Raw genomic sequence first — 20,572 nt, forward strand, 5'->3', positions numbered from 1 at the left:
CTGACGGACACACATGCTGAGTCACACTCCCCGCCTCCGGCCCTGCGCTCTCAGCCTGTGTCACGTCTCGATCTGGCGGATTCCAGATCCCGTCCAGCAGATTGAAGGGAAGTGGTAGGGCGAAGAAGTAACATAATTAAGCTTTGAGTAGACGGACGGCTCCCAGGCTGCGAGGTTATCTCTTGTTCCTGTAGCATGCAGGAGCTTCTGAGTACCAGCGCAGCCGCCTGGGCAGATGCCAGTCTGTCCCAGTCCGTCCCAGTCCATCTGCTCAAACGCCCCAAGCAAAGCACAGAGCATTTTTATTTAATCGGAGCGCTGATAAAGACCCAAAATCTCTTTACTTTTCATGTCGACACTTAAACCACCAGGAGAGTGTTGTAGTGGAGATAACGACATGGCAATTTAAATCTTTTTTTTAAGCTTGCACACATTTTATCTTGATAGATCTGTCGGAGAAGCACAGCCAGGAGGTTTATGTAGAAGGGTCGTAATGAGTTACTCCTTCAAATTACTTCATTACTCCTTTGAAATAACATCAAAGTCCCAGCGGTGTCTTTCCATTCCAACTCTCCCCGGCTTGACCCTTTGCTCTTCTTTGATTATGAAGTTCCTTGAGTTTGTCGTGCATCACAATTAGATAAAGTGTCAAAGTAGTAGAACATAGTGTAAGGATCATATGAGAACACCATGTGCCAACCACAGAGGAACGCCAACAGCCCAATCAAAAAGAAACATCATTATGTACTTCACCAAACTCTCAGTCCTTTCTGCTGCTCTTTGCACACACGTGTTGTCATTGAAGACAACTGTCACCGTATATGACAACATCACCAGTAGAATTGTCCCTGTGGAAGCTCCTGATAGGACGTCTGGGTTTGGGACTGACTGCTCTGTTTCTTCCCCCCCGCAGGTTAGCAGAAATGGAGAATCGTAATGGCTCATATCTGAATGACAGTATCTCACCCAATGAAAGCATGTGAGAACCGCTTTTTGTTTGTTTGGTCTCGCCAACCCCACTCACTCACTCACTCACTCACTCACTCACTGATTGGCCCGCTGTGTATGAACTGGCTCTTGTCTTCTTTGTTCTCATTGGCTGGTTGTGATATGTCAATGAGAATGTTTACATGTGTACAGTGTTGTTCTATAAGCTCATATTCCAGGTTTATTCTGGTTTTGTATTATCATAAACCACTTGAATACAGTGACTTCACATAGTATTCAGACCCCTTCACTTTTTGCACACTATACTTTATTTTAAATGGATTGAATTGCCATTGTTTTTAGATCTGAAAAGTATTTTTATTCAGTATTCAGACCGTGCTGCTGAGAAGCCACCACCCTGCTCCTCTGCAGGGAGGAAGTTATCCAGGTTATAAAGTCATAGTGTGTTCCCAAAGAAAAGTTTAATCTCATCAGAGCAGACAATCGATTTCCTCAGGCTCTCGTGGCGTTTTTACAAAGTGAGCGAGCTGTCATGTCTCTCCCTCAAAGTGGCTTCCATCCTGTCAATCAACCATGAAGGTCTGATTGATGGGATCTGTCAGGTTCTCTCTGTTAAGCTGTTTTAAACTGACATGAACTCGAGGGGCGGCTGATGAAATCACCTTTTTGTTTTCCGGCACACAGACACCGGCTCTTATAGACCAACACTCTAATCTTGTTGTCGTCCCAAGTTGACATCTTCCTCGTGAGTTTTCAGAATATCTATTCATCACCTTAGTTTTATTGTGGAGGTCCACAGAGAGGTCATTGGACTTATTGTTGTTTTTTGTGCTGACATTCAGTGTGAATTATTAGTGTGAGTGTAGGTTGCAGCTTTATCAAAGTGGCAGCTTTATCTCTTTAAGATTAAATCTACACAACAATAACGTGTGCAGAAACTAAGAGGTTGTGAATATGCTGTGAAGTCACTGTACGTCCCTGAACGGACCTGATAGCACCAGGTGATTCCAGCACAGCTCTCATTCTGTGTTCATACACTCCTCAGGGATAAGTGCTTCTAATTGGGACATGATGATTATGGTTAATGATGATGTAACTCATTTACACTGAGGCAGTCCAAGTAATGAGTATTGCTGTGATTGTAAATATGTAAAGTAGGTACATTCTCCTTGTTTGTTATCTGGTTCCACTCATTACTATGATATGCACTGTTTCTGATGCACTCTTCTTAAGAATACTGTGAAACTTCCTTCTGCAGGGCACAGAGAGAGGAACAGAAAAATACAACGCGTTGGCAGCTGTTCGGCTTTTAAAGCAAAGATCCGTAAATCGTATAAATCAAATTTAATTTTCTGTACTTAAAATTTCAGTTGTAAAATGGTTGTATCCAGAACGAGCTGCTGACTTTAATCATTAATGTTCAGAGTTTTTAGAGGATAAATAAGTGCGTAGTAAATATAATAAATAATAAATGTTTGACCTACAAAGCTGTAATTAAGCTTAAAAAAAAGAGTAAAGTAACAAAACAGCAGAACTTGCAGAACGCAGCTTGGTTGATGAAGCAGCAGCGCCGAGCGGGGAGCGACTCCACGCCCGAGCCCAGTGAGCGCCGCACTTTGCTCATAATGAGTTCTTCTTTCGTGTCAGCAGCCGTCGTGAAGGGAATTAGTTGTTTCCAAACAGCACATATCTGCAGCTCCTTAAGAATTCACTCTGGCAGATTGGCTGAGCTGAAAGCGGCGCAGTGTGCGGAGCAGCATCTAAAGAGCTGGCCTAATTAAAATCCTCCTAAAACACCACGGGCTGCATGTAGGACGGCTCCGGGTCGGCAGAGCGGGGCCGACTGAATCGCTCTGTAACGTTCAGGACCCAAAGACGACAGGCCCTGGCCCTCTCTCTGTCCCCCCCCCCCCCCCCTGTGTTAGACTCTTCTTCTGTGGTGCAGTCCTGTTCCACTCCTGCTGCGTCACTCACTTGCTGATTTTCTTTTTCTCCATCTTTCTCTCTGTGTTTGTGTGTGCGTGCGTGTCCTTGCAATCATGCACGTATGTGACTGTGTATGTGTGTGTGTATGTGTGTATGTTTGGTGTGTGTGTGTGCGTCTGCAGCGATGACGAGCACATGTTGATCCAGCACTACTGCCAGTCTCTGAACCAAGGCTCTCCTCTCAGCCAGCCCCGCAGCCCCGCCCAGATCCTCATCTCCATGGAATCAGAGGAGAAGGGGGAGCTGGAGCGAGTCCTGAACGACCTGGAGCAGGAGAACAGGTCAGTGAGCGCCTCCTCCATCCAGTCAGTCTCTCCTGTTCGCTGCCTCGGGTTCTGAACGACCTGGAGCAGGAGAACAGGTCAGTGAGCCTCCTCCATCCAGTGAGTCTCTCCTGTTCACTGCCTCGGGTTCTGAACGACCTGGAGCAGGAGAACAGGTCAGTGAGCCTCCTCCATCCAGTCAGTCTCTCCTGTTCACTGCCTCGGGTTCTGAACGACCTGGAGCAGGAGAACAGGTCAGTGAGCCTCCTCCATCCAGTCAGTCTCTCCTGTTTGCTGCCTCGGGTCTTTACTCCAAACTTTACTCGGCTCAACAGAATCCTGGTTCTGCAGGAATACCAACCCAAATTCACAGATCTGTGGATTAGACTTTAATATCGCATCTTGAAACTTTTTATTCAAAGTGAGAACTTTGTCTCTGTGGCAAATAGAAAAAAGATTCAGGATAATGACAGGGAGGTGCAATGGTTGTATGGCTGCAGCTCGCTAACTCTGTGACGTGATCTCAGCTAGTTTAAGATTTGGAAATGGTCTCCCAAGCTTCGTCGTGGAAAATCAACCCCGAAGTAAAAACACCAAAATATCCAACAGCAATATCTACAGTATCTAAAATTAGCCGACATAAGGTACTTGTCATACCAGGCTCAGCAGTGACGCAGGTTATTAACACACGTCAGGCGACTCTGCGTGGATCCACACACGTCACACGACCCCCCTTCACAGCCGTGTTTCCACCAGGTTTGGACACAGGTTGGATGCCCGCTGCCTGTGGAGACTTGGCATTGCTACCAGCGATGGAAATTAAGTAAATAATAGCAGCAGAGAGCGAGCAGATGGACAGAGGTGGATGTGGGTCCAATACATGATGCACATGAAGCTGGAGCAGCAAATCTCCTGATTGCATTCAATTGATTCAAAGTGTGTTTTATTCCTCTTAAGATATGTTTTGGTGAAGATGTGCCAAAAGTTGAAAGAGATCGTAAAATGTCTTATTTAATTGTATAACTCTTTATCCCACACATTGTCAGAGCAGGGAAGTACCAGTGTGTAAAAGTGAAACATACAAATCGGTAAATGTGTAAACTGCCTCAGACATCCTTAACAATTAGTATCCATGTGTTCTGTTCCTCTGTTTCCTCTGCTGCAGGAAGCTGCAGTCGGAGTACGACCGGCTGAAGAAGGCTCACGACAGGAAGGGCCTGTCTCCGCTGCCCTCGCCTCCAGAGATGCTGCCGGCGTCGCCGCAGAGCGCTCGGGACGCCGAACTCATCGCCGAGGCCAAACTGCTGCGGCAGCACAAAGGACGTCTGGAGGCCCGGATGCAGATCCTGGAGGACCACAACAAGCAGCTGGAGTCCCAACTGCACAGGCTGAGACAGCTGCTGGAGCAGGTACACATTATGCACGATGCCCTTGAGCAAGGCAGTGATTCCTCCACCGAGAGAGTTGTCCTGGATTAATATAATTTGAGCATTTCATTGAATGTGAATCTCCTGCCAGTGAAGTGGGATAATCAGCTTCCCTCCGTCTTGTGTGTGTTTGTGTCTCAGACGGATTCCAAGGTGAACGGCACAGCTCTGTCTTCTCCCTCCACCTCCTCTCAGCGCTCCGACTCCTCCCTCCCTCTGCTCCGTGTGGCAGCCAGCCAGACTACTGACACAATGGGTAAAAATACACACACACACACACACACACACAGACGCACACATAAAGACCTCCTTTAATTTGCATCAACCATTTTAAAAGCATAGAGCATATAAATAGATGCAAGATGTCATAAACTGTATGTCAGCATGAAGAGAACACGCTGTCAGACGTGGTAAAACTCCTCTGTGAGAACATATTGTATTTGTGTGTGTGTGTGTGTGTGTGTGTGTGTGTGTGTGTGTGTGTGTGTGTGTGTGTGTGTGTGTGTGTGTGTGTGTGTGTGTGTGTGTGTGTGTGTGTGTGTGTGTGTGTGTGTGTGTGTGTGTGTGTGTGTGTTGATCCCAACCTAAACAATGTGACTTATTTTAAGAAGCAGATTTCTCATAATGGACACAATCTGGTTCTCCTTCCTGTTCCAGGTGACGATGAGCTGTCCAGCCCATCCCAAGATGCATCTGGGCTGGAGGAAGTGATGGAACAGCTCAACAATTCCTTCCCTCACAGCCAGGGTACAGAAAACACAAGCACCGTCACGTACATCTTCTGCAAATGATATAGATATGTAAACAATAAGAGAGATATTTGAGGTATTCCAGACGTCTTTCTTTCTCACTTGATTTGAGGCTGATTTCAACTCTCCTTCTTCCTGTCCTCTTGTCTTTTCTTCCTTTCCTCCTTTTCTCCATGAGCCAGGAGGGAGAAGGGGACACCCATGAGAGGTGAGTGGCTCAACTTTCTCCACCTCCACCTTTTCCTCTTTCCCCCTCTGAGGTCTATTTCCATTGCACGTGTACCGCCTCTGTCTCCTGCTGTAGCCGTATGGATTTTAGCCAGAACATCGTGGTCTAACATTCAGCATTCATCCGACAGACATGACGGCAGAGAGGAGACCTCATGGTGCAGTGGGGGAAGCAGATATCTGTCCTCCCTCCTGTTACCTGTTTTTAATTTCCTCTGTCCTCTGTCACTCTGTTCTTCACACATAGGGAACAGAGTGTGTGTGTGTGTGTCTCTATAATCTACTGTTTGCATAAACATTCAGCTGTAACATATTTTCCATTATTCTTATGGCTTTAGATTAAAGAACATTCCAGTGAGTTCTGTAGAGTGGAATAATCTAACTTGTTATCTCTGTAAGGTGAGATACCATTAAAGTGAATCTGCTCGTCTGCACTTCATTCTACATCGAGTGGAACACGTGGAATTCATTTTAACATTCCCTGCTCGGCCTCTTTCTGGATCCTCCTTTCTCCTCTGAGTGGAGCTTTGAACCAGGTCTGAACAGTTGATCACTCCACACTCGCTTGGAGGTTCTGTTTGAGAAGTGACCACATCAACAACATGTTGATTAACAGCACTGTGCAGGTTTTACTATGTCTTTGTGTGTGTGTGTGTGTGTGTGTGTGTGTGTGTGTGTGTGTGTGTGTGTGTGTGTGTGTGTGTGTGTGTGTGTGTGTGTGTGTGTGTGTGTGTGTGTGTGTGTGTGTGTGTGTGTGTGTGTACTAGTAGCTGTTATCTAAGCCTCTCTCTCTCTCTCTCTCTCTCTCTCTCCCACCAGGTCCCAGCATCGGCAGTTTGTTCCACATGGCGGATGACCTGGGCCGTGCCATGGAGTCACTGGTCAACGTGATGACGGACGAGCAGAGCGCCGAGCAGCACGAGGCCCCGCCCTTCTGATCCGCCCTGCCTCCCCCTCCCCCCCCTCCCCCCCTCCACCTATAGCATGCTTTTCTAGTCAAAACAACTGGATTGGAAACACAGTTTACAAAGAGAATATATAACGTCTATTTTTGTGAAGGATTGCGGTTCCAACGATGCGTTTAAAATAACAACATCAAAAAAAAGAAGAAAAAACATTATAACTTGTAGATTTCAGTAGTTTCTTAAAACGTCCTGAAGTTGTTTTATTATTAACAGAGGCTGGTTTTTAAACTTCTATGCAACTGTATAAAACTGGGGTGGGGGGGGGGGGGGGGGGGGGGGGGCGGGGGTCTATGAGATGAGATACAAATACGTGTGTTCAGTGTGGTCATATATTTGTCATCTCTTTGTAATTGGGGAAACAGCTCAAAGCATTTCAGACATTTGTATCAAAAGAGAATGATTGTAATCATAAGGGTGCTTACAAAGAGGAGGCTGTCTTTGAATAACAGTGAACACTACTGTCAAGGTAATGCAGGCGTCCTGGGTCTTTACAGTGCGTTGTCTGTGAGACTGTGTGGGTGTGTGTGTTTATGTATGGATGTGTGTGTGTGTGTGTGTGTGTGTGTGTGTTTGGGTGTGGTGCCTAATTTCCACATGACATTACAGCTTTTTCTTTTGCTTTGGCTTACAAACCTCTTATTGTATTTGATTTTTCTATCATCCATCCACTCATCCGTCCATTTATCCATCCATCTTTTCATCTCCCGTTTTTCTGAGCATCTCCATGAGAACAGGATTTATCTTTGTATTTGTCTCCAGCACAGTGTGCGTGTGCACGAGCAGAGGTTGTAAAGGCCTGAGTCAGAACTGAGATAAGTCAACGAGGTCACTGCAAACACACATAGTCCCCCCCCCCCCCCCTCGGTGAGTCTGTGACCACTGCAACGCTTTACTGGCTGTTCTGATGGGTTCATGCTGTTCCACTGATTAACAGTGGGTGGCAGTAATGTGCTACACAAAGCTGCACTGGTTTCATGTTACTGTCCCTGACACACATGCTTATTCCTTCTTTTCCCTGGTTGCAGATATGTGCAGTGTAGAAAAGATCCGCCCCAGCCAACGTGAGCGACCAGAGCACAGATATGATTTCAGAGTTTTTCTCTCGACAGGCTCAGGTCAGGAATCCACTCTCCATCACACGGCCTGTCTCCTCAGAGGTTCAGTCTGTGGAGGTCAGAGCCCAAACTGGCTTTACAGAGTTTTTAAATCTTCAGTTCTGCTCAGGGCTTCACAGACGCCTTCAGGAAGAACATCTGACTATTGCACTGGTTCATATTACTGCACTAGTGTCTTCTGGGGCCTGCTGCGTGCACACTGTACACTGTGTGTTGGTCTATACGTTGACAGCTTCTCCCTGTCAGAGTCACTGTATCACAGGAAGTGAGATGAATGTTGTGTCAGCTGAATCTGAGCTCTGCAGGTTTTCTGCTGGATGAGGCTGAGAGTATTTTCTCGGAATAGTTCATTTTGATTTCAATAACAAAAGAAGCCCAGTAACATAAGCTCTACCTCGTGTAAATTGTTCAAGTCTAGTTCAGAGGCAATTTCTCTACTGTTCTCAATCCTGCACTCTTCTCAGATTGTTAATCCAGATTTGATTCTTGCCGGCTGATGGATTGATTCAGGTCAGATGTGCCACCAGCTCCTGCCTGCGCTGTGGGAGCCTCCAGTCTGAATGTTGGAATGCACTCGCTGCATTTCTCACCCGTCGGTTTTTCTATTATTCAAGTATTGAAACATTTCACACAAATCAGAGTGATCCATGTGCACTACTGTCATACCTGGGATATACTAGATGCATTTATTCTAGTTGTGTTACGTTTTGTTCTTTGGTTAAAACCTTTTAGTTTTGTGCCGTGTGAGGTGTTACCATATTAGCATGTGTGACTAAACGAATCCATCCTTATTTAACGTGTTCTCACTCGGGCGTCCTGGCGTTTTACACACGTGTGTTTTCAACTTCATTTTCTTGCAGCATGATCCCAGAGGTTTTACTTGTTTTGGTCCAGACACTGAATTTGATTTTGTTTGTCTTTTCTTTTTTTAACATTCGTTTCATTATCACATAATTTTTCAAATAACGCATCAATTCTTCACAACATATCAGATTCCACCAAATATATGCCTTACTACTGTATTATAAAATGCTTTACTGTATATCAATAAAGCACGCAGTTATGTTGATTGGACTCGACTCTGGTTTGATGGAATCCTCCTATTTGTTTGTGCTACAGAATGAACATGAGCATCAACAGCTGCCTCGGGTTTAAACTTTAAATGATCAGGTTCATACAGAAGAATTCATTTATTCACCGATTACCTGGGTGAGTCAAGCACAGAAAATACAAGTAATAATGTAAATGTATAAAATTAAAAAAGGCTTATGATATTATATAATATTACATAGTTGTCATTTTCTATTTGAATGAAGGATATTTGTAGTTATTGGCACAGAATGATGATGTATTAGCGTTCAGGGTTCCCAGAAGTTGAACCTTCTTCCCCCCCCCCCCCCCCCCCCCAGCATTAGGTCACATATGTAATAATGGTTAATAACAACACACATGCACAACTAATGACGCTCCCATCAGCCTGAAACCTCATTGTGTTCCAGTAGTTTTCTGTAGCGACTCCCTCTGCGTCTCTACTGGTGCCTCGGCCCAGCGCTCCTCACCCCCCTCCACATTCCTATCAGCGTGTGTCGGAATGACCTCATCCTGTACGCGTACAGGATCGGGTTCAGGGCCGAGTTGGCGTGGGAAAGCAGAATGGCGGAGAGCGTGAGCGACATGGGCACGTTACAGTTTGGGCAGAACAGCAGGATGCAGTTGATGAGGTGGATGGGCAGCCAGCACACGGTGAAGAGGAAGAGGACCAGGAAGAGGGAGGTGGCCTTCCGCAGCTCCTGGGAGGAGCGGGCGCTGGACTTGGCCACGGAGGACTCTCCTGGACGGAGGTCAGCGGGAGCAGAGCCAAAACCAGCTGAGGCGATCCTGAACCCGAACTTTGTGAAGACTGTGGACGTCTCAGTGTTAATAAGAGACCCGGTGCCAGACCTGACTTCAACCTTGATCTTCTTCTCCTCCAGCTGTGTGATGTCTCCCAGGTCGGGTTCCCCTCCTGGGCCTTCTCTCCCTCCAGAAGCTGATATGACAGAGTCCTCTGTCCCGGTCTCGCTGCTCCCACAGGCGCTGGCCCTCACGTCCTTGCCGGCTCCTCTGCTCACGGCGATGCGTCTGAGTTGACGGCGTACGGTGAGGAAGATGTGGATGTAGATGATGATCATGGCCACCAGGGGAACCAGGAGGCAGCAGAAGAAGTTGAAGTAGACCATGTAGCTCATGTTCACCACGCACGTGAAGATACAGTAGCTGGAATGAGACAAGTGATTGGGGGTAAACCTCTGAGATCCATCTTCCTCCTCTCATCCTCACCATCCTCCTCTACATTATCCTGTCATCTGTCATCCATGCACTCACTTCCCTGCTCTCATTCAATCATTCCTTGATCAAGTCTGTCCATCTGACAGTTCTTGCATCCATCCATCCACCCACCCACCTTGTCATTCAGTGATCTGTCTGTCCACCCATGCATTTCTCTCGTCTTCTTATTTCTTCCTCTGTCAACTACATTTTCCTCGCCTACTTCCTGTTTTCCTTTACTTATCCATCCATCATCCCTCCATCATCCCTCCTCCCATCCTCAAACTCTTACTTGGAGTCTGCTGGTTGTCGTTTCCAGTCCATGAGCGGCACGGTGCCGGAGATGGCCCCGAGGCCCCAGGTGACCAGCAGCGCCCACTGGGCGTTCCTGGGGCTCATCATGCGCTGGTACTCGAAGGGCAGGAGGATGGCCATGTAGCGCTCTGCTGCCACGGCCAACAGACTCAGGATGGAGCTCTGGAGAGGTCAGAGGTCAGAGCAGGATCATTGTTTAGTTTCCCAGCTTCATTAACATGAATTGCAGGTGATGTGTTTTTGATGAGTACCTGTGTGAGCACCATCAGGACGCTGACCAGCACCAGGCACAGGGGCAGGTTGTGGCGCGGTCGACCCAGGTCCGTCAGCACTGCACAGGGAATGGCCACCAAACCCACCAGGATGTCCGACACCGCCAGGGAAACCTTCACACACATGACAACACACACGTTTTGTCTCCTTCACACCTCTGCTGTGCACACATGTTTCAAGATGGTGGAACTTGTCTCCCACCAGAAAGTAGTTGGTGACCGTGCGAAGCTTCTTGTTGCGGGTGACAGCCAGGCAGACCAGGAGGTTTCCGATGATGGCCAGAACACCGATGAGGAGCTCGGTGGCGATGTACAGCCCTTTGAGTCGAGGGAGGAACTCATAAGGCATCTCTGCTGTGCAGCTGTGGGTCGCATTCATGATGGTGAGGAGGAGACGGATTCCACAGTCACCTGGTAAAAAAGTTACATCGACTCAGCTGGTTGCAGTTCAGAAAATCAGGTCTTTAAGTCACTTTACTTCTAAATAAATATAATTCTTTTCACTTTCCATTTTATTTATGTACGAGTCGATCCTCTGAGACAGACACAGGCTGAATGTAACACAGGGGAAAGAGGAGAGATATGAAAAGAGCGAGGATATTGTTCCAATGAAGCTCGGCCTTTGTGCCGACCTGCTGAGCGGTGAAAATGAGTCCTGATAAGGAACAAAAACAATCACATATATAGAAAAACAGGAGCGTGCAGACCTCCCGTTCCCTGTTTGCACACATCGATAGAGCTGCTGACCTCCCGCCTGTTGCTGTGCACACATGTAAATAGACTGTGAGCTGAACAGGCTCCACAAATGAACTCATAACAAACCGACAGTGTCCGATTTAAACAGGGAGATATTATTCTCACAAGCCATTCAAAGCTAATAGAGCAGAAGTTGAATTTCTGTATTTGTGCAAATATGTTTCCTGGACCAGGCTGAGCAGGGACTGTACATAAAGTGAATAAATGGTCGGGCGTGCATTTGCTGAATGGAATCAGTTATTTAGAAGAAATGTAATGGTCAGTTAATTTAAGTTATTTGCAGGTGTAAACATCTAAAGGTTTAATTGAATATCAGTTCTTTGTGGACATTTGTTTCTTGTTCTCTGCACTTTTCATATATTAAGGATTGTTTTTCTTGGCTTGGTCATAGGCAAACACATAAGTATCGGATTTTGTTTAAATCAACAGCCTGACTGACGATGAAAATAATAATTTATTGTATCCTTAATTATATCAGAGCTCATACTTTATATTCCAGATCTGCAGCGACTGTTTCTTAAAACATTTTCATCCTCAACAAGAAGAGGATGAAATACAATTTAAATATGTAGATTTAAAAAAAAAAATTGATTTTTGTCTCTGCCTCTTGATCATTTTGTGCATTTTTACATATGCAAAATAATCCTTCAGGGTAAATTCTTGCACAAGAATTCTGCAGGATGAATTAGTTTGGATTCCAATTCTGATGCTTACTCACCTCTCGGCTTCAGGTGCAGTCATCACACATTTTGTTGGATTCCGATCGTCCAGGACTTGATACAACCTGACGGATGAGATCATCAGAGGGAAACCAGCACAGGAGCAGGAGGAGCATGACTCACTGGGATGAAACTGGCACATCCCTCTTTCATTGGATAATGACCAATAACAGATAAGGTTGAATACGTCAACGTGGAGCCTGTTGAATGATCGGCTGGGTTCACAACACCGGTCCAGACCTTTGTGAGATGGAAAAACTGACAGTCGCTGACGTAAATCACCGGCCTGCTGCTGACTGAACAAACATGTCAGATTAAATTATGAATTCTACTGCAGCTCGTTTTCATATTGTTGAATAATGTTAAAGAAGAATGAATGTGGAACATGTGCAGAGCAGAAGGGATGTGCAGCCAAACAAGTGACAAAAGTAAAAGACATACGATGGTTTAAAATGCTCATGTTTGACTGTGGTGCTGGCAGATTGCATGGGAAATATGAACATGTTGTAAGTGACTGTATACTTGCATTGGCTGCAGTGTGTGTATATTAACTTGTGTCATATGTTTACAAACACCCGGGCAGTATACACCCTCAAATATGGGAACGGCTCAGCTGTTGCTTAAAGTGTTTATAAAATAAACAGGAAATGACATTTAAATACATGCTTGTTTTTAATGTCTCTTTAATACATAGGTTGCATTTACTTTTATCACTTCAGAAATACACAAAATATATAATAACCCAAACTTTTGCAAACAATATACAATGTACATCACCTATGTACACATATAAAATAGAATATCTCAGACTAACCGTGCCTCCATTGAGTATACCACATGCTTATATATATATATTTAATTATTTAACTGATTTATGTACTTTGGTTCACAAAATTATAGTATATATATATTTATATAGGCTCATCACTTCATATGGAGTGAAAATACACTATGGAAGTAGAATTATAAGGTAATATGGAAATGGAATGCTCAAATAGCGTACAGGTAACTCATTAAGGTTCAGAACTTGAGTAAATAAAAACTAAATTTCAAATAAAATTTTATATTTTCAAATTTCGGCTTAAGGAACTTTGAATGTTTGGTTTCGCAGTTCCATATTTCCACCACCAGGTGTCACTAAAGCGCTCTTATTATTATTATTGTTGTTGTTATTGCTGACCCGGAAGTGTTAGCGGGACACATGGCGGAAGTTGAAAGCCGTGTTGTGTTTACCTGAGCGGCGGCAGCAGCAGCATGATCCGTCAGTGATCAACTCACCGCGTCTGTCTCCTCTTCTCTCATGTGTCGGTGGCGTTGAACCGCTGCAGCGTCGGTGAGTCAACATGTCGGGCTTCAGCGCGGAGCTCATCGATTACCTGGAGGGAAGGATCACGTTCGAGGAGTTCGACCAGAGGAGAGACGAGCGGAAGGCGAAGGTGACTGAACAACCGAATAACCGACTTAGTACAGTCAGTGAAATGTCTGTGAACTCAACAACACCTGGAGATATTCTATACAGCTGAGTTAGCCTGCTAGCCTGAGCAGCTAGGGGAAGTTAGCACCCTCAGTCTGAACTACACAACAACCATTATAAGTTATTATAACTGTTGTTATTTCATTGTCAGAGTTCACACAAACAAACAGGAAAACCTGGAGAAGTTTCACATGAGAAACAAACTGTAAATTGTGTTTATTTTAAATACTGACACAGATATTAGGTCTTACCTGAAACTCCCTGTAAGTAAGAAGCAATTTAAGGAATATGTCCTGTTCTCTAACGCTCCTGTCAACATGGCTACCAGGGCTGCATCCAAACAGACCATCACCTCACTGGGTTATAACCAACATGGTTTCTTTAGACCAGTGGAGACTGTGAAGTTTCCTCTGACACAGCGTCTGTGTTCGTCTTCCTCTCTCAGGAGTCGGGGGTCTCGGTTGAAGAGGAGGAGGAGGAAGAGGAGGAAGAGGAGGAGGAGGCTCAGCCCTCCACCTCGGCACAAGTCCCGGGGAAAATCGGTAATTTGCTTTGATTGTGACGGCGAAGCAGAGAAACTCTACATGACTTCTGCTAAAATGCATTTGATGCTTGACCCAGAAAAAATATATTAGAACATGAACATACTGTTGATGACCTCACCTGACATAACTCTTCTCCTCTGATGAAAGAGGGAGTCAGCCCAGGGGTCCAGCTGGCCTTCGCCTCCATTCTAGGAGAAACATTAGAGCCCCCATCTTCTGAAGAGGAGGATGAGGAGGAGCAAAAGGAGGAAGAAGAAGAGGAGGAGGAAGAGGAGGAAGAAGAAGAGGAGGAGGACAGCCTGAGCTATGTGGATGACGAAGATGATAAGGATTACAAGGTGCAGGAAAAGGTGCGGCCGGTGGAGGTGGGGCTGTCAGACAAGAGCCCGAGGCGAAGGAGCAGAGGAGGGAAAGGAGCAAGGAGAAAGAAGAAGGATGTGGAGGCAGAGGTGGAGTTGGAGGTGGAAGATCCGACGGTGGGAGACATATTCGCTCTGGAGATGGAGCTGAACCGAGAAAACAAGAAGATGATGAAGGTGAGGAGGAGGAGGAGGATGAACATTAACTCACAGTAAGTGTGTGTATTTCAGCTCTTTAGGTGCGTTAGGTTGTGACTCTGTTTGTGTTCAGGGGCGGCGCCATCGCAGCAAGCTGCCCCGAGCCCTGAGGGGTCTGATGGGAGAAGCCAACATCCGCTACGCCAGAGGAGACAAAGAGGACGCCATTCTGATGTGCATGGAGATCATCAGACAGGGTATGACACAACCTCTGTGTGTCTGTGGAGATATAAAAGTCAATGTATGAATGATAATGTTCGACAACATCTCAGCTGCTCTGCTCTCCCTCCTCCTGCAGCTCCTCTGGCCTACGAACCTTTCTCCACGTTGGCCATGATCTACGAGGACGACGGCGACGTGGACAAAGCTCTGCAGTTCAGTCTGATCGCCGCCCACCTGAACCCCTCCGACTGTGAGGAGTGGATCCGACTGGCCGAAATATCCCTGGAGCAGGACAACATCCGACAGGCCCTGGTCTGCTACAGCAAAGGTCAATCTTTAAATCTAAAGTCCCAGTTTTCTATTTGTGAGTCTGAGCAGTCACACTCTTGACCTCTGAGATTGACAGAGCAATGGTTTTGATTGACAGCCATCAAGTACGACTCCACCAACGTGCGCTACCTGTGGGAGCGCTCCAGCCTCTACATGCGTCTGGGGGAGAACAAGCAGTGCATGGACGGCTACCGCAGGATCCTGTCGCTGCTGCCGCAGGAGGACGGAGAGCACTTCATGCAGATCTCTAAGGACATGGCCAAGTACGGAGCACACACCGACACATAGAGCTGTCTCACCAAATCTATTTCCATAAAAAAACATCTGTGAGTGTTGGATCTTTCCTGTGACAACTCATTTCTGCATGTGTGTGTGTGTGTGTCCTGTTTAGAAGTTACTATGATAGTAATGACTTTCCTTCAGCTCTGAGTGTGATTGAAGAAGCTCTGGAACGACACCCGACCCTGGTCAGTGACGACTTCATCAACATGGCAGCTGAGCTCTACATCTCCAGCCGAAAGTACAACAAGGCCATGAAGGTACACCGCACAGTGTGTGTTACTTGTAATACAGTTTCTTGTCACACGTCCTAAACATTTATTGTCACAGTGGTTTGAATATATATGATGTTTGTGTGTTTTCCCAGGTCTTGGTCCAGTTTTCAGGTATAGTTTTGATCAGGGTGGAATCTCAATCCGACTCCACGGAGCCGACTCTAGAGGACAAAGAGAAAGAGAAAGAGGAAACAATGGAGACGGCAGAGACCACAGAGGAGCAGGAGAAGAAGAGTGAGGAGGACACAAAGACGACAGAGGAAGATACAGCAGAGGAGACCAGTGAGCTCTCTTTACTTTACCCTGGCCTTATGATTTTGACTTTAAAACCTCTATAACTATAATCTGTTTTCAGAACAAGAAAGATTAACAGTGTTTTGTGTCTCTCCAGGTGAAATTATAGATGTAGAGGTACCAGACTCTGTCCCAGTGGACCTGAGGGCCAAGCTAATTGTCTGCCTCATACACCTACGCTTCTACACCCCCCTGGAGGTAAACAGAACTCTCTCATCAAGAGAACATGTGATGCATTATTAAGAGAATCTAACCTGAGAATCTTCATGTGTCTCTCTGACGGCTGCCCACTCTTAGAGCCTGGTGCCGTCACTGATGGAGCAGAGTCCAGAGGAGATTGGGGACTTGTACCTGGATGTGGGGGAAGCCTACCTGGAGGAGGGCGAGTACATGGCCGCTCTGCCTCTGCTGTCGGCCCTCGTCATATCCGAAAAGTACAACCTGGCTGTGGTGTGGCTCCGACACGCAGGTAGAACCGACATTCAAGCAACACAGGGATCTTTTGGGATCAATCAGCATTTGGGAAAGTTCATTGTGACACATTTTGATTCAAGACATGTGAATCTGGCTGTTAAATGCTCTTCTCATTCATCACTCCTCCTTCCAGAGTGCCTGAAGGCGCTGGGCCACATGGAGGGGGCGGCAGATGGCTTCACCAAGGTGGTGGAGATGGCCCCGCAGCACCTGGAGGCCCGGCTCTCCCTGGCCACCCTGCAGCAGCAGCTGGGCCGGCCAGAGCGTGCCCTCAAGGCCCTGGAGTCCATGTATGACAGTGACACACTGTCTCAGGACTCGTCAGCTGCACAGAAGGTAAACACGCCTGTGTTTCTGTTTGGTTAACAGGAGTCTCATATCTTTGAATATCTAGGTCAGGGAATTCTTGTCTATGTGTATCATCAGTGTTTGTGCTGTGGTTGTAGGAGTTGAAGCTGCTTCTGCATCGTTCCACGCTGCTGAAGACCCAGGGACAAATACAGGATTACCTGGACGCTATGATCACCATGATCTCCATGCTGCTGAAGGTAACACACACAAATACACTGCACACATATATTTCTAATCCTGTAGGTTTTTGTCTTAACAATGAGCTGGTGTGTCCTCTAGGTGGCCATGCAGCGAGCCAATGTGTGTGTGTGCTCTGTCACTGTGTCGGGTGAGACCCACCTGAAGCTGGTGAAGGTCAAAGACGTGATGCCGGAGATACCTGACCATGTAGCTGCCTATCTGGACAACACTGGTATGTATAGTGTGTAATAATGTGTGTGTGTGTGTCTGTCTTTAAGTGTTATGTTGGCCCTCTGCTGTATGTGTTGGTACCTGGTGATCTGGCTGCTGTACACAGCCTGGAGTTGGCTGAAGCAGCACAGAGCAGTTGGTGAGGTATTGTTCACTGTCAACACTTATTAATAGTTACCATATGTGGAGGAAATGCTGTTTATTTCCTTCTTAAAGGGCCACGCTTGAAGCTGTGCATGTTTTAGTAAATAGAGCAGTTCTTGTTTGAAACAGATTTGTTTGAGCTGCCAACTTTCAAGACTCTGCTGTTGTTTTTTTCTGCAGAACCAGCTGACACCAATTTAAACTTTATACTGTGCCTCTGAACAGTGGTTGTGGAGGCACTGGTTCTGTAGTGATGGTGTGATGTCGTCCTGTGTCCAGGTAAAACCAACGTTCTGACCAGAGAGGACTGGTGGCAGCTGCTGGTGAGCTGTGTGCTGACGATGTGTGAGGTGCACCGCTACGCAGAGGCCGATCTGCTGGTGGAGTCCGCCATGGAGTTTTACTCCTTCTACGACAACAAGCCCAAGAGGAAGGAGATGGAGTTCTTCGGCCTGTCTGCCACCATCCTGGACCACAACTACTTCAATGCCTACAACTACATTAGGTAGACCCCCATGTGCAGCTCCATCAGGGGGAATATATGTCAAAGTTTCCTAACTCGTGTGGTTGGATTTATTTCTGAAACATCAAAATAACCCCTCATGGGCTCTTTGTTAGGAACACCAGGTTATTCATGCAGTCATTGAAGGGAGGATGTAAATTTCTCCTTTCTCCCTCTGCTCAACAGACTGATGCTGATGGAAAACGTGGATCTTCCTCAGCTGTGGAACATTTTCAACCAGGTGTGCAGCAGAAATAAACCTTTACATTAAGCAGCCTGTTTAAAAACAGGAGCCATGGCTTGCATGTGGCTGTTTCGCTAACACGTCTTCTTCTTCCTCAGTTGACGAGAAGCTCCAAGCACCAGCGACACCATCGCTTCTGTCTCCGCCTGCTGTTAAAACACCCTGACAACCACGCCTTGTGTGTCCTGTGTGGACACAACGCCATGGTGTCAGGGAGCTTCAAACACGCACTGGGTACAAAATGCACACACACCACGACTGACCTGAAATTATTTAACAATAAGTAGCTAGGAATGTTTAGATTACATGATTTTGGAGCTGATAATTCAGGCTCCCATCAGTTTTAGTCTCATTTATAACAGTTTAGACTCGCACAATATTTCTGTGACCCGTTTCCAAACCTCTTCTGCGTCTATAGGGCAGTACGTGCAGGCCTTCCAGACTCACCCCAACAACCCTCTCCACAGTCTGTTTGTGGGTCTCACCTTCTTCCACATGGCCTCACAGAAATATGTAGCCAAGCGACACATCCTGGTGATGCAGGTACAATGTTTGTTGGAACGCTTCTTTTGGCTTATTCATTACACACTGTTGAATGAAAACTTTAATCCCACGTGTGTTTCCAGGGTTTCTCTTTCCTGTGGCGCTATGTGGAGCTGCGTGGAGAGTGTCAGGAGAGCATGTACAACGTGGGCCGAGCGCTGCACCAGATGGGCCTCACACATTTGGCCATTCATTACTACCAGAAGGCTCTTTCACTGCCCCCACAGAAGCTGGAGGTAAATACAAACACAGCACATCACCTCAGAACATGCTGGTTGATTTTTGCTCAGTCTGCTGCATCGTAGCTGGTTTCAAATTTAGAAACTTTAATTTAGGACATAGAGGAATGGACCTACAATAGATTATGTTTCCAGTTCCTTGTGCCTAGACAAATCTCCAGTAGATGTAAATAATGCAGCTTCACAAGATCATTTCCTCTTTTTCTCTGTCACTCTCTCATCCCATCACCACCCGTCCTGCCTGCAGGGTATTGCTGAAGATCAGGTGGATCTGAGGAGGGAAATCGCCTTCAACCTGTCCCTCATCTACCAGGCCAGCGGGAACATAGAGATGACTCGGCAGATCATCAACACTTACTGTGTAGTTTGAAATCGCACACAAACGCCTCATCGTCTTTTCTTAGAGTTTCTGATTTAATTTCCTGCAAGAACTGCACTGTGAAAGTCTGGAGGACAAAGACTGTATCATTCATCGATAAAAACAAATAATTTCATGAAACAAATTATGTAAATGCATAGATCTAAAACAAGTAAGAAATAATTTGTAGAAATAAATGTATTGTGTTATCTTAGTCCTCCATATGAACCTCCCTTACTCTTCATGCTGTAGTTTCAGGTATCTGTATTTATTGTGGCAGGTTGAGCATAATGTGTATATATTTGCAGTTTTAGAGGCAATGGTGCTTAATTATTGTCTCAAATACTCACGACTCATTCTCGCTGTATGTGTCAAGGTTCAACTATGCAACTGGTAAAGTTGAAACTGGAGTTCCAGGCGATGCTTTCCTCCAGTCCTGTGTCAGCATATATCCTGTGTATCATTTGTAAATGTGCTCTCTCTTCATAACTTACAAACCTCAGTGATATGATGCTGTCAAAATGACACAGTTTCAACAGGTTATGCTGATGTACCCCATTTTGTAAAGGCGGCTCTATTTTTGTTAAATAAATAAATTTATTTTGAATCCTATTCAATCCTTGTTGTTGCTCTGAACATGTATTATGTAGTAATGTGAAAAAAATGTATCCTAGTTAAAGGGAAAGTGAACCCAGGATTGAAATACACATTATCTACTCAGTACTCTGATGGAGGGTGGGTGAAGTGTCCACACAACACTTCTGGAGTCTCAGGGCTAATTATAGGATTTATTATCCTTTTATTCTGTTGTTTTTTTATGGATTTGTCCTAGAAACTGGACTCACACTCATCATAGTGCTGAGTAGATGATGAGTGGATTTTCCTTTCTGGCTGAACTCTCCCTTCAAACTGCAGCACTGCAGATCCTTGATCTAAAACCTCTATAGCTATAACAGTCCTGTGAGAATGAAACCAGTTACACCCCAGTAGCATGGCCCGGGACCTCTGGGAGGACCCTGGAGCCCTTGAACGCCCCCAGCACCGGTGACTGACAGGCGGGGCTGAGCTCGGTCAGTGAGGACAACAACACGGCTCGGCTCGAAAGAAAAGTCTTTTTAATTAAAACAGCATAAATCAGCGCAGTCCGCTCACATTGGCTGGATATTCCCACCGGAGCAGCGTAAACAAACCGGGAGGAGGCAGCAGCGGAAGCGGCAGGCGGATGTGAAGCGGTCCAGCCAAATAAATAAGATATGAACCCGTCTTTCCACAGCCTGGCTGCATCACGGAGGAATCCACGACGCGGTGGGTCGACGGGCGTGCTTTTAAAAGAGGGACAC

The 20,572-nt window shown here is 46.1% G+C and overlaps 3 protein-coding genes across 4 annotated transcripts in view; 2 read left to right on the forward strand and 1 right to left on the reverse strand.

The window, feature by feature from the left end:
- Positions 1 to 6,837, forward strand: part of dmd (dystrophin) — a 118,000-nt gene extending 111,163 nt beyond the window's left edge. For both annotated transcript variants that reach the window (XM_053417228.1, XM_053417227.1), the window contains 6 exons: positions 914 to 979; positions 3,057 to 3,215; positions 4,363 to 4,606; positions 4,766 to 4,880; positions 5,282 to 5,371; positions 6,421 to 6,837. In XM_053417228.1, coding sequence (XP_053273203.1) covers positions 914 to 979; positions 3,057 to 3,215; positions 4,363 to 4,606; positions 4,766 to 4,880; positions 5,282 to 5,371; positions 6,421 to 6,539 — 793 coding nt within the window. In that variant the 3' untranslated portion in view covers positions 6,540 to 6,837. The remainder of the gene's footprint in view (positions 1 to 913; positions 980 to 3,056; positions 3,216 to 4,362; positions 4,607 to 4,765; positions 4,881 to 5,281; positions 5,372 to 6,420) is intronic.
- A 2,373-nt stretch (positions 6,838 to 9,210) lies between these two features.
- On the reverse strand, positions 9,211 to 10,954 carry LOC128431331 (adenosine receptor A1-like). Its single transcript, XM_053417613.1, has 4 exons — positions 10,778 to 10,954; positions 10,555 to 10,689; positions 10,281 to 10,465; positions 9,211 to 9,937 (listed from the first exon to the last, which is right to left on the reverse strand). Exons 1-4 carry the CDS (start codon positions 10,952 to 10,954, stop codon positions 9,211 to 9,213), a joined length of 1,224 nt encoding a protein of 407 aa, XP_053273588.1.
- Positions 10,955 to 13,243: 2,289 nt separating this feature from the next.
- gtf3c3 (general transcription factor IIIC, polypeptide 3) lies at positions 13,244 to 19,366 on the forward strand. Its single transcript, XM_053417021.1, has 19 exons — positions 13,244 to 13,486; positions 13,970 to 14,066; positions 14,217 to 14,605; positions 14,700 to 14,823; positions 14,925 to 15,116; positions 15,216 to 15,381; positions 15,510 to 15,657; positions 15,765 to 15,954; positions 16,064 to 16,164; positions 16,264 to 16,435; positions 16,574 to 16,776; positions 16,887 to 16,988; positions 17,071 to 17,203; positions 17,626 to 17,851; positions 18,035 to 18,089; positions 18,191 to 18,326; positions 18,511 to 18,635; positions 18,719 to 18,871; positions 19,122 to 19,366. The coding sequence occupies exons 1-19, from the start codon at positions 13,394 to 13,396 to the stop codon at positions 19,242 to 19,244; spliced, it is 2,928 nt and encodes a 975-aa protein (XP_053272996.1). The 5' UTR covers positions 13,244 to 13,393; the 3' UTR covers positions 19,245 to 19,366.
- Positions 19,367 to 20,572: the final 1,206 nt, after the last annotated feature.

This window comes from Pleuronectes platessa, chromosome 24 (genome assembly GCF_947347685.1).
Source record: "Pleuronectes platessa chromosome 24, fPlePla1.1, whole genome shotgun sequence".
Taxonomy (NCBI): Eukaryota; Metazoa; Chordata; class Actinopteri; order Pleuronectiformes; family Pleuronectidae; genus Pleuronectes; species Pleuronectes platessa.